Raw genomic sequence first — 12,259 nt, forward strand, 5'->3', positions numbered from 1 at the left:
AAACTGGATGTTTTTGATTTTTGGAACAGCGGTTGTCAGTTTTAAAACACATTATGCATGGCAAAATCTTTCCTTCTGTCCTGTGGAAAGCCAGCTCCATGAGCCATCCTCTCCCAGCCTACAGCTAGACTGGGATGCAGGAGATCTTTGTTCAATTCCCTGCTCTGCCACAGATTCCATGTGTGACCTCGGGCAAATTATGGGATCTCCCTATGCCTCAGTTTCCCCATCTGTGCAATGAGGATGATCATCTTTTACTGTCTTGTCCATTTTCTCAGGTCTTCAGGACAGGGACTGTCCCTTACTATGGATATGTGTTGCAGAGCCCCGATCTCAGCTCGGCCCTCTCGGTGCTATCGTAATATAAATAATAAACTAAAAACTCCAAAAAATTTGCACCTTATTTCTAGTCTGCATTTGTCTAGCTTCAGCTTCCATCCATTGGTTCTCGTTATGCCCTTTTTGACCATACCCGACCTCCGTGAGCCTTAGCCTAAAAGCTCTCTATTCTCTAACAGTGTTTACTTCTTGGGGCTTCCACTGCGGAGCTCTCCATCAACACGTGGCCAAGCAGTTGTGATGGCCCCTGGACCGTGGAAGCTACTTCCACCAGAGCATGGTCCCTCCCTGCTTTTAGAGGGCTCTGAAAAAACTCCCTTTCAGATGTGTTTTCTGTTTGTATCATTGCTAGCCTCTGTGTTGAGCTCTCTTTCTATCTCCTTGTAATGATGATGCCACATCAATTTGATCTTTAGTATATTTTGGATTGTATGAAATTTCAGTTGTGTTATTAATCTTCTCCCTTCTATTAATTCCATCACATGGGGTCCGTCCTACAAACCCCCTCCTGCCAGAGTGCTCTGTTCAATGACAGATCCTCAGTCACATCATATGCTAACATGTCTTCTCTATGACATTCCATCACTTCTTCGTGGGTTGCCCTCTGGTCTTTTTCCTTTGGTCTTGATCTGTTGGATTCTCTTACCCACACAATTGTCAGGACAGCGCATTCCACGACCAAGCCATCTGACCCTGCACTCCCTCATTCTTGAGGACTCATAGTTTCAGTTTATGGCAGATTTTTATAGCCAGCTGACAAGATGATGCCACCATCCTCCTTTTTCAATTGGGCTTGGGACCAGGTATGGTGGAGTTATATTATTAATGATTATAGGTATTACTGGCTTGCAATTATCTCTTCAGTATCCCAGGCTACTGGACAGAGGGAACTTTATAAATCCACAGAGATCGGTGGGGGAGGGGAAATGGGGGAAAATGTCATAAAATTGTTTCCCAAAATATTTTTGCTGATTTGTTTTTTAAAAATTCATAAATTCTAAATTTTGAAATTTTAGAAATTTCTTGACCAGCTTGTCAGAAGAAATAAGGGGAAAATTCCTGGGACATTTTGTCAAACATTGAAATTTTTTTTGAAGTTTTGAATTTAATTTTGAAAATTGAAAAAGAAATTGTCAGTTCTATAAATAAGAGTAATAAAATAAATAATAATAGTAAATCGACCAGTGACAGAAACATCACATAAGACATAACAGACAAATATCGTCAAAAAACAGCCTGACACTTTGCCACCATGTAGCCAGAAAGATGGTATCAAGCCATCATTTTCCTCCCACTCCAGTTCTCCTGCAAAAGTAGGTCTCGACTGGTGATTTTGTCCCTCCCCTTTTGCCTACCACTGGAGAGGGATATACAGGTGGCCTGTGAGTTGCAGAACTTGTATGGGATGTGTGGGCCCCAAAGCAACGGTACCCCTATCTGCCTCTATTTGCTTGTGCTGAATATGTGTACCTGAGCAAGTTATATAAGAAAGAGCTGAAGGTTTTCTATAGAGGGGTGATCAATACAGTATCACCATAATGCACAGGATGCCAAAAACTAATGCAAGTGACCTTCATGGGAACAGTAAACTGTTACCTTGAGATTACATATGGCCCAATCTCTACAGCCACTGGACTCTCCCTTAGCTGCTCTCTCAACCACTCCTCCTTGGCATAGACACTGTGCCAGCACTGTGCAAATGCTGTTATCTGAAAGGCCCAGGTTCCCTCTTGTGTATTTGAACTTGATTTAGAAAATGATTGATGAATTCACTGGAGAAGAACTAGCCAGCCATTGGGAGACAAGGTAGTGTGCTAAAAAGCTGCTCAGATTTTCTTCCAAGCTAACAACACTCCAGAGCCCCGAAGAAATATCTACAGAAGCAAGGCTGGAATTTGCATTGTATCAGTAATGTTCATGAACCCAATGTATTCTTCTCCATTCTCCCCATAAGCTATTATTCCTGACTGACAGGGCACAGAACCAACCCTCCAGCACCACTATTCTCACCTATCACTCATCCCAGCATTAGCTTCTTATAAGTCTTATTTCCCCACACTAGGCTTAATTGTGTCCTTCAGGTGAGGAAGAAACCAATTTTTTTTCAGAATAATTGTTTCTCATTCAAATCAGCTGGCTTTACAGCTGCATAAAGGTGACTCATCCTCTTTGGGCTTGGGAACTTGATCTCCCAAAGCCTGCTGACCTGGGAAGTGAAAGTCAGACGTAAGCAACGGCCCGTCTAGTCCAATATCCTGTCCCCAACAATGACCAGTACAGCAGGTGCTTCAGAGGAAGGTGCAAGACACCCTGCAATAGGCACTGATGAAATCATAAAATAGCTCATCTTTGTAGTATTGAAGGAAAACTGAAGGGAATTCATATGGTGCCGCAAACACAAAGCAAATCACTCTCATGAATAAGGCAATATTGTCTTGCTTTTGGTTGCATTTATTTATAACCGAGGGGACTCCAAGAGTGCTTACTATAGGAATGCTACAGCATTTTGAGACACATTAAATCGGGGTTCCAAAGCAAAATGTGCACAGCATATTTTATGCAATCCCAAGATTCAGAATCAATGCAGTACTGAAATGGGCTAGCCAGACTATGTGATCTAGTGAAAGCCTAGACCTGAACTCTTTCTGGAACATGGTCCCACCTCTCGATACCCCAAATTTCTGGGCTGTTGATAGGTTTGGTTTGACCCACTACAGAGATATGGGCTAAATCTAAATGTTGAATTTCACCAGAGTTTGGAGGTTTGGGGACAAAGAGGCTTGGAGCTAGGTCTCTCTTGGTATATTTCACACATAATTAGAATGATCTCTACTGTTTCATGAGAGGGTTCATACGTAGACTATGGCAGCATATGGAATGGGTCTGAAGGACCAGACTGAATGCAGTAACTTCTGCTCCACAGCCAGAATGTCGGCTTGGCCCTTGCATCCTGGTACACAGTGGCAGCTTTTTCAGCACAGAATTTATTTACAGGTGTCTGAATCCAAAAAAAAAAAACAGATTAGGGAAAACAGATTTTAGTCGTTTCTGCAACTAGGGCCTGATCCAACACCCATTGAAGTCAATAGAAAAACTCCCCTTGACTTCAGTGGACATTGGATCAGGTCCCTGGACAATAAATATGATGTTTCCCTCCCTGCTAGGCTCCTTCCTTGTCCAATGATTTGGCTCTCAGTTTCCAAGGAGAGCCTTCAGCTTCCCTACAAGAGGGTTGGCTCCTTCACCGCAGAAAGAGCCAGTGAAGTCATCCATGCCAAGAGCCCAAACCATGGCTCCTCCATAGTGCTTCTCCTTCAGGAACTGGGTCTGCAGAAAAAGAACAGACAGCTATGTGCAACGTCCCTTGCTATTTAAAACTGGCATGTAGTAATGTGCTTTAGGGAACAACACTGAATTGGGAAGGGGGTGGCTCAGATGACCTTTCAGAGGTATTTTCCATCTCTAACTTTGTCTCCATTGATATCAGATAACCAGAAATTGTTTCAGAGGAAGCATAGTATCTGCTAAGCAGATGGCCCATGCAAATACATTGACAGTCATAAACAAAAAGGCCCCAATGTGTGCTGCATATGTGCCCAGCGCAGCAAGAATGTACCGAGCAGACTTCAGTGGAATATATATAGGATCATCCTTGTGTGGTGGAGCCACCTGGGATTGTTAAGAACAGGTGAATCTTACTCTAAGCTCCTTGTTATTTCCAGTTGTGCCTGTTTAACCAATCACAGTGCAGGCCTTGCCAGTGCAGAAATTCATTTCTCCATAGAGGTTTCTATAGTATTTTAGTGCAATTTCAATTATATAAACTTTAGGAAGAAACGTAATGTCTCCACTTGAGCTCTCAGTCTTCTTTGTGAGCCATACCACTCCGTTCCTAACAAGGTCTGCTCAGAGGGCCACATCTGCAGCTGGTGTAGACTGGCCTCATTCCACTGACGTCTAGGGGGCTACGCTGATTTACATCGTCTGAGGATTTGGCCCCATGCCTCTGCCCAGAAGTTGGCTTTGTCTCATCTACTAAGGCACACTTGTATGTTCCTGTTTCCAAGGCTCTCTAATGAGGGTCTCATGAAAATGACAAGAACCCACCTTGATCTCAAAGCTTCTCACATTGTCATATCCGACCCACTCTCTGTCTTTGAAGGCATATGGGACCTTCTGTGCTTCAATCCATCTGGTGGTGGCTCCTTTTAAGAACATGCAAACCTGTGTAAATGAAAGTCATTAACAGCCAGTGAGCCAGATTCACTACATGTGAGGATACATTCTAGTTTAAACAGAAAGTCTGGGGGGAAGAGATGACTTTTAAACAATCTGTAGTCCTGTCCATTACAACAAATGTCTGTCACATACAAGAAATGTATAAAATAAAAAGCAAGTTTTCTCTATAAATCTTGTAGGGAGGAAGGATGGTACAGTGGTTAGCACACTGGCTTGGGACCCAGGTTCAAGTCTCTGCTCCACCACAGACTCCCTGGCGTGACCTTGGGCAAATCTCTCTGTGCTTCAGTTTCCAATGTGGAAAACAGGGATAATATCCCTGCCCTGCCTCACAGGGTGGTCAAATACATTAAAGATAGGCGCTCGGACACTATGGTAATTGGGGCCATGGAAGAACCAGCAATAGATATGATTTGCTTGAAATGCTTACCTCAAAGTAAGCCAAGATGCCAGATTCACCAGTATAGGCCCCAGGAGATCCACCCCCGGAAGCCGGAGCACCAACCCCAGTATTTGTAGTAGAAAGCTTGAAAGTTCGTCCGTACGTTGGGAATCCCATAATGAGTTTCTCAGCTGGGGCACCATTGTCTTGCCAGTATTTCATAGCATATTCCTGTAGGGAGAAAAACCTTCACAGTGACATGAATTTTACCCCACACAAATACCCAACCCCGGGCCTGATCCATTGAAGTTGGTGGAAAGATTCCTATTGACTTTAATGGTCATTGGATCTAGCCCTGTATTGTTATTTGTTTTCTTACACAGTTGTAGAAGGGAACTTTGTCATAGTCATCCGAGCCCTTGTGCAAGGGGCTGTTGTGTCCTGTGACAGATGCCCAACTTCCATGGAAGTCGTAGGTCATCACATTGATAAAATCAAGACTCCTAAATACAAACAAAACAAATGCCACAGTAATGAATCAATCTCCTAAAAGACTAAGACCTCTTCACTCTGAAGGGCTTAAGAACACCCAAACTAAAGAAGTACAGGACAAGCTAGGCTGTGATAAAGATAGCAAGTCCTTCAGGATCATCCTTAGATATTGGATTATACCATTTGATGTAGAGAGGGGCCTAAACTGAAACCTTTCATCCAAGCTCCCAAACTTTGGTGGTTTGGATAAAATTGGACTAGGATCCGAATTAACCCTGAGGTTGATTTCATTGGATTATTCTTTAATGTGGATAGGAAAGAAGAGCAAGACAGACAAACCTTCAGGATTATTATCGAATGACATCTACTGGGACTGTATTAGTAAATCTAAAATCAAGCCAATGGACCCTACAGAGCACAGCCTTTTTCTTATGTTCTTGCTAGCCACATTGCAGAAATCATTTTGACTTACCTCCCCAGTGCAGCAACTTCATATCCAGCATCCATGGTGTCCTTACTGGAAGACACAGCTGCTGAAACCAACAGCCTTGCACGTCTTGTTCTTTGTCCTTCTTCAACAAAAGCTGCTACGATTTCCTACAAGTATAAAACAAAGAGCAATGGTCAGTCTTGTTCACTTGAGATAAAGAACCATCTCATGGGAATTAGACCGTTTTTTTTAATTTGCAAACATCTGCAAATAATTTGAATAACCCTAATGTTGTCTGTGATCACCCTTTATTTCATGTCAAAACAAGCACTTTACAGGCACAACTGATAAGTTACAGGGCTACACATCAGCAATTAGCTAAAACATTTCAATTACTTTGATGAGCTTTGGATCAGGCTCTCGATAGTACTCTTGTACCTGAACCAAAATGGTGAAGCGACGCTTGTCCTCTGGAGGGCTTTCCCTGGAACCAGGATATTCCCAGTCAAGATCTAGCCCGTCAAACTTATACTTGCGGAGAAAATCAATCACCGAATTGATGAATGTTTTGCGATTAGCAGACGAGGAAACCATGGCAGTAAATCTGGAAGAAATAATTTTTGTCTGACGATTGCATTATTAGCCCCATCCACCTTTGGTCCTCCAGTCTTTCCAGACAGCCAGATCCTGAGTTGGTGTAAATCAAGGTAGCTCCACTGACTTCAATGGTGTTATGTTGTTTTCCGCCAGCTGAGGACCTGGCCCATAGTTTCCATCATGCCAGCTATTACCTTGACAGCCTTATCTCTCTGCTAATGCCTAATGCTTTTTATTATTGTTTTTGTAATCAGATTTCTCTTCTCTAACGCTTTTTCCTTCATCTCTTCCCCCTCCATATCATTGCAACATTACCCTCCTCTTTTCATCATCTAACAATTCCATGCTTTGTGTGTCCCTAAATCTTTGACTGCCAGAAGCTGGTACTAGACACCAAGAAATGGATCACTCAATAAATGCCCTGTTCTTTTCATTCCCTCTGAAGCATTTGGCACTGGTCACAGGTGGAACATAGGATACTGGGCTAGATGGACCATTGGTCTGACCCAGTACGGCCATTCTTACAATTTCACCATACACACACAAATTGATGAAAAAATGTTTCCAGCAATAATAATCAAAATTTACAGCTAGACCAAGAAAGAAAAATGCTGCCGGAGAACTTCTTAAAAGTCAAAATCCAGTGATTCAGACTTCTGAATTAGGTTTGTTACAAATGTACTAGCCAATGAATAGTCCAAACAGGTATGACTTGTTGATATAAGGACATGTGATGTTGACAATTTGTGTTTTAAGAGTTAGTAAAGCTTTAACATTTTGAATTTCAGCATCTACTGTCATTAAATAATTGTCTGACCCCCCCCCGCCCCATAATTTCATGCAACTCTGAAATTTTAAATAGATAAAAATCTTTAAAGTCTTAAAAATAAACATTGATGTTATCCATCAAAATTATTTTAAAAAATATATCAAATTCTGCCTAGTCCAAATATAGCCCATTATCTAGACTCCAGAATAATAATAATTATTATTATTTGTGTTGCAGTAGCACCTAGAGGCTCAAGACTGGTGCTCCATTGTACTGGGCACTGTATAAACACATAGTAAAAGTCAGTCATTGCCCCAAAGAATTTACAAGCCAAATAGACAAGACAGACCAAGAGTATTAAGGGAAACTGAGGCACAGAGAGGGCAGTGACTTGCCCAGATCACATAGCAGGTCAGTGGCGGAGCTAGGAATAGAACCCAAATCTCCTGAGTCCCAGCCCAATGTTCTGTCCAGCCAATTACCCTTCCTCTTCATGCAGTAAGAAATTACATGCTCTTATGGATAAAGCACTGGATTGGGACTCAGAAGAGCTGGGTTCTATTCCTGACTCTACCATTGCTCTGTTGTGTGACCTTGAGCAAATCACGTCATGGTTCTGTGTCTCGGTTTCCCCATCTGTACAGTGGGAATAATGATACTCACCTCTTTTGTAAAACATTTTGAAATTTTCTGATGAGCTAAGCATTATTATGATTGTTATTACTACTGTTCCCCTTGTCCTCTATCCCACATTGTGCGATATACTCCCTCATTTTGATTGCCACTGTCTTTGTTAAACAATCAACACAACTGTTAAAGGGATATAGGACCCTCTTCCTTGCCATCACCACTGCCATCTTAAAAAATGAAGGGAAAAGTTCTTACTTTTGGGTACCAAAGCTTCCACCTCCAACAGCCAGGAGTGTGACAAGTTTCTTATTTCTAGAAAGCAAGAAAAAGTGTTGGGGGGAAAAAAGATTAAGTGAACAAAATATATAAGATGATATTAATTTATTTTTAAAATCTATTGGCAGTTTGTAAACAATCTTCTCTATTCACACCTCCTTAGTGGAGTTACTCCAGGTTTACACCCCTCTGACTGAGGTCAGAACCTTGCCCATTATCCTTTGCTCATGACACTGAAGTCTACTGGCATGAAATTGATTTGGATTCACAGATTCAACAATGACACATCTAGAGATGGGTTTGAATAAAGGCCTGAAACTCAAAAAACCCCTCCAAAATTTCTGAAGGGTTGAAGTCTGGATCTGAATATCATAATAAGGGCCTTTCTGGAACTCCTGATTTGAACACCTCTTTGGTGAGGGTTGCAATGCAAACCCAGTTCTAAATTTTGCAGAGCAAACCTCTCTCTGTTTACTGTGTAACTTCAGGGTATGATGAGGCAACCAGAATAATCTAAACCTGCCTTAAGCAGAATTTTAAACAACAATTATCAAGTGAATTGTAAAGAAAACAGCCCGTTTACTTCCTGCTTTGCTACTTGTTGATGAACAAAGATCAAAACTCTTGGGAAAGGTTACATTTTGATTGGTTTTGTTTGTTTTTTCTTGGTTGTTGGGGCCCTTGTCTATCCTAGGAAACTCTGTGGACAGCAGGGTTATAATATGAAAGATATCAGGGAAGACTAATTTTTCAATTGGCAGGGAAAGTGATTTGTACTCAGAATGTATAAAACTCTGGATTTGGTTTGATTTTACTAACAGCTGCTTTAACTAAATTCTCTTTTTAAAAAAAGATTTTACAAACCCATTTCCCAATCCACATTTCTGAGTGACTCAAAAGTCCTTCAACTAAAAACTAAGGGAAAATATGATTTTGACATCCTGGTTATTTCTAAGAATAAAAAACAAGCAGGAAAAAAAACTTGAAACACAAGAAAACAAAAAGGGGCACAAAACCTCACGTTATTCATATATAGGTCAACTTTAAATGAACTAGTTTTTAAAATCCTCTACACATTAGACGTTACTTACTTCTCCTTTAGGGCATTGAACTGCCTGTAGAGGGTTTCATCATTCCATTCCACAGTAGTGATCTTATGGTTATCCATCCCAGCAAAAGCATAGATCAAGTGGGTACACAAGAATGGGTCCACATTTTCTGGAGTGTACTTGACTGGTCCAGTCCTGTACTGAGACCAGTTAGTAAAGTAGCACACAAGTTTATAGGCAGAGCCTGGTTTAAAAAAAATTAAAAAGAGCACACAGTGGCACCAGTGGTGTTAGTAATACATCATAGGTGGGATAAATCTAGTGGTCTCATGGGCTGACAGCCACCCCAGAAACATGGCATGGCTACACAATCAAATGGTTACAATTCGTGAGCCATGATCTCATCTGTATATGCTGTATTAACGGCTGATGTCGGGGGTGGGGGTAGATTTTTAAAATATTTAAGTGCCTAGTAAGATTTTCAAAAGCTCCAAAGTGCCCAACTCCCAGGAAGTCAGACACCTCTCTACATCTTTAGGCACTGGCTTAAATACCTTTAAAAATCTGGCCCAACATTCCTTGGCTACTAAGCACCAAACTATAAATGGAGACAATACTCCAGATTCCCATCAGTGCTTGTGCATGGTTTTCTTGCTTCCCACCTAATAGCAGATAATGTAAGTTGAAAGGACGCACATGTTTCATCCTCATAGACACTATGACATCTGTTACTTTAGTACAGGCGTGTGTGGCTGGCAATATAGACAAAGGACACCACTTTCATTTTGCCCTTATATAAATTCATGGTACGCCCACATCTCAAATACTGTGTACAGATGTGGTCTCCTCACCTCAAAAAAGATATACTGACACGAGAAAAGGTTCAGAAAAGGTCAACTAAAATGATTAGGGGTTTGAAGAGGGTCCCATATGAGGAAAGATTACAGAGGCTAGGACTCTTCAGCTTGGAAAAGAGGAGACTAAGGGGGGATATGATAGAGATATATAAAATCATGAGTGATGTTGAGAAAGTAGATAAGGAAAAGTTATTTACTTATTCCCATAATACAAGAAATAGGGATCACCAAATGAAATTAATAGGCAGCAGGTTTAAAACAAATAAAAGGAAGTTCTTCATGCAGCGCACAGTCAACTTGTGGAACTCCTTAGCTGAGGAGGTTGTGAAGGCTCGGACTATAACAGTGTTTAAAAGAGAACTGGATAAATTCATGATGGTTAAGTCCATAAATGGCTATTAGCCAGGATGTGTAAGGAATGATGTCCTTATCCTCTGTTTGTCAGAGGATAGAGATGGATGGCAGGAGAGAGATCACTTGATCATTTCCTGTTACGTTCACTTCCCCTGGGCCCCTGGCATTGGCCACTGTTGGCAGACAGATACTGGGCTAGATGGACCTTTGGTCTGACCTGGTACGGCCATTCTTATGTTCTTATGATCAGGGGCTGGCACAATTTTTATAGTAGGGGAGCTGATGATGGAAACCATGGAATGTTTGGGTTATTACTGCTACTTCAAGTCGGGGGTGTGGCACCCTGTATTAGATCATATATAATCCAATAAAGAGCCCCAGCACCCCTGTATTAGATCATATATAATCCAATAAAAAGCCTCATGTGAGTCCAACATGTAAAACATACACCAGTTGCCCTAAGTTATACATACATTCGTTCCATGTGGGAACACTGGGTTATTTTAAAAGCTTCCCCACCCTTTGTCAAGACCATGCAACACCTTCTCATCTTTTGCCAGTCCTAAAGTCTATATTCAGCACCTGATTTTACTCTCGCACTGGTGTAAATCAGGGGTAGCTTCTTTGAAGGCAATGGAGTTGCACCACTCGGAAAAGAGAATCATGTCATCAGTCTTTACTTAGGCAAAATTCTCATGGACTTCAGTGACAGTTTTGCCTGTATTAGGAATGGGTGAAAACTGAACAGGGATTTGGGGATTTGACCCATTGTTTCTATTTATATTATCGGCCCCCAGACACCCAAACAGGGAACAAGACATTCTTACCCAGCTGCAACTGCACAAGAATGGCCAAGCCTGCAAACCAAATGAAAATGCATTAGAAAAAAAGTCAGTCTGGTACTTTGTACTCTTGGCACCCATTCACTTAGGGTGAAATTCATTCCTGCGCAGAGGGGCCAGCACCATTTAAACCCCCCATTTGTGCCCTCAAAGTACTACATGGGCCTTCTGCACATGGGTAAATCTTACCAATTAAGCATAAGGTAGCCAAAATCCATTAGAGCAAAGTCTGTGCTGAAACATCCCTATGTAGGATGCTGCTGTTTCATAGATTTTGAAGGCTAGAAGGGGTCATTAGAAAATCTAGTCTGACCTCCCGCATAACACAATGTTAGAAAGGCTACAGATTTGTTTGAGTCTCAGCTGCACCTTTCAATTTCTAGGCAAGGATTTCCCAAACTATAATGGTTCAAATGTCATTGGGAAAGGATCAGATTTACTCACCAGCCCGTAGCAGCATCTTCCCCATCTCAGCTTCAGCTTTTGGCTTCAGGAATTACCTATAAATGAAAAAAAAGACAGAAGACTTATATAGGAAACATGGGAGCAACAATGGAAGTTGCTGAGTAGACAGGGTTCCAGGCAGCTGCCCGTGTTTCATGCAACTCTTCTCAATACTGTATAAGTGTAGGTGACCCTGCAGCTGAGATTCCAGTGATCCTCAGTACAACTGCTCCCAGTGTTGGAGCTGAACTGGACATAATGGAGTAAAGTTTTAGAACGTGGTCCTAGTGCGGACAGGACTGAAACAGGAAAGAACAAATATTAGTGCTCTGCTAACAATTGTTTAAAAACACATGGGAATAACTGCAGCATCTATGTGTAAGGGGACTGTTATCCCCTTACTAACATTCAGTGGGGGTGTTTTGGTTGCTAGCTCCCAGCACTAAAAGGGGAGGGATCAATGGCAAATCAGGACCCTGAGACTGACAGTCCCCAGGAACAATGGCAAGAGGCCAATGCTCCAGGTCAGCCTGATTGACAGGGCGGGCAGGCTAATCAA

The 12,259-nt window shown here is 41.7% G+C and overlaps 1 protein-coding gene across 2 annotated transcripts in view; it reads right to left on the reverse strand.

Annotated features, from left to right (window-relative positions):
- LOC127052309 (acidic mammalian chitinase-like) overlaps positions 1-12,259 on the reverse strand; it is a 23,775-nt gene continuing 11,516 nt past the window's right edge. For both annotated transcript variants that reach the window (XM_050955874.1, XM_050955873.1), the window contains exons 2-11: positions 11,701-11,756; positions 11,242-11,271; positions 9,246-9,447; positions 8,134-8,190; positions 6,321-6,486; positions 5,925-6,049; positions 5,340-5,463; positions 5,009-5,191; positions 4,447-4,563; positions 1-3,666 (exon numbers count right to left, since the gene is read on the reverse strand). In XM_050955874.1, coding sequence (XP_050811831.1) covers positions 3,532-3,666; positions 4,447-4,563; positions 5,009-5,191; positions 5,340-5,463; positions 5,925-6,049; positions 6,321-6,486; positions 8,134-8,190; positions 9,246-9,447; positions 11,242-11,271; positions 11,701-11,725 — 1,164 coding nt within the window. In that variant the 5' untranslated portion in view covers positions 11,726-11,756 and the 3' untranslated portion in view covers positions 1-3,531. The remainder of the gene's footprint in view (positions 3,667-4,446; positions 4,564-5,008; positions 5,192-5,339; positions 5,464-5,924; positions 6,050-6,320; positions 6,487-8,133; positions 8,191-9,245; positions 9,448-11,241; positions 11,272-11,700; positions 11,757-12,259) is intronic.

Source organism: Gopherus flavomarginatus, chromosome 5 (assembly GCF_025201925.1).
Source record: "Gopherus flavomarginatus isolate rGopFla2 chromosome 5, rGopFla2.mat.asm, whole genome shotgun sequence".
Classification (NCBI taxonomy): Eukaryota; Metazoa; Chordata; order Testudines; family Testudinidae; genus Gopherus; species Gopherus flavomarginatus.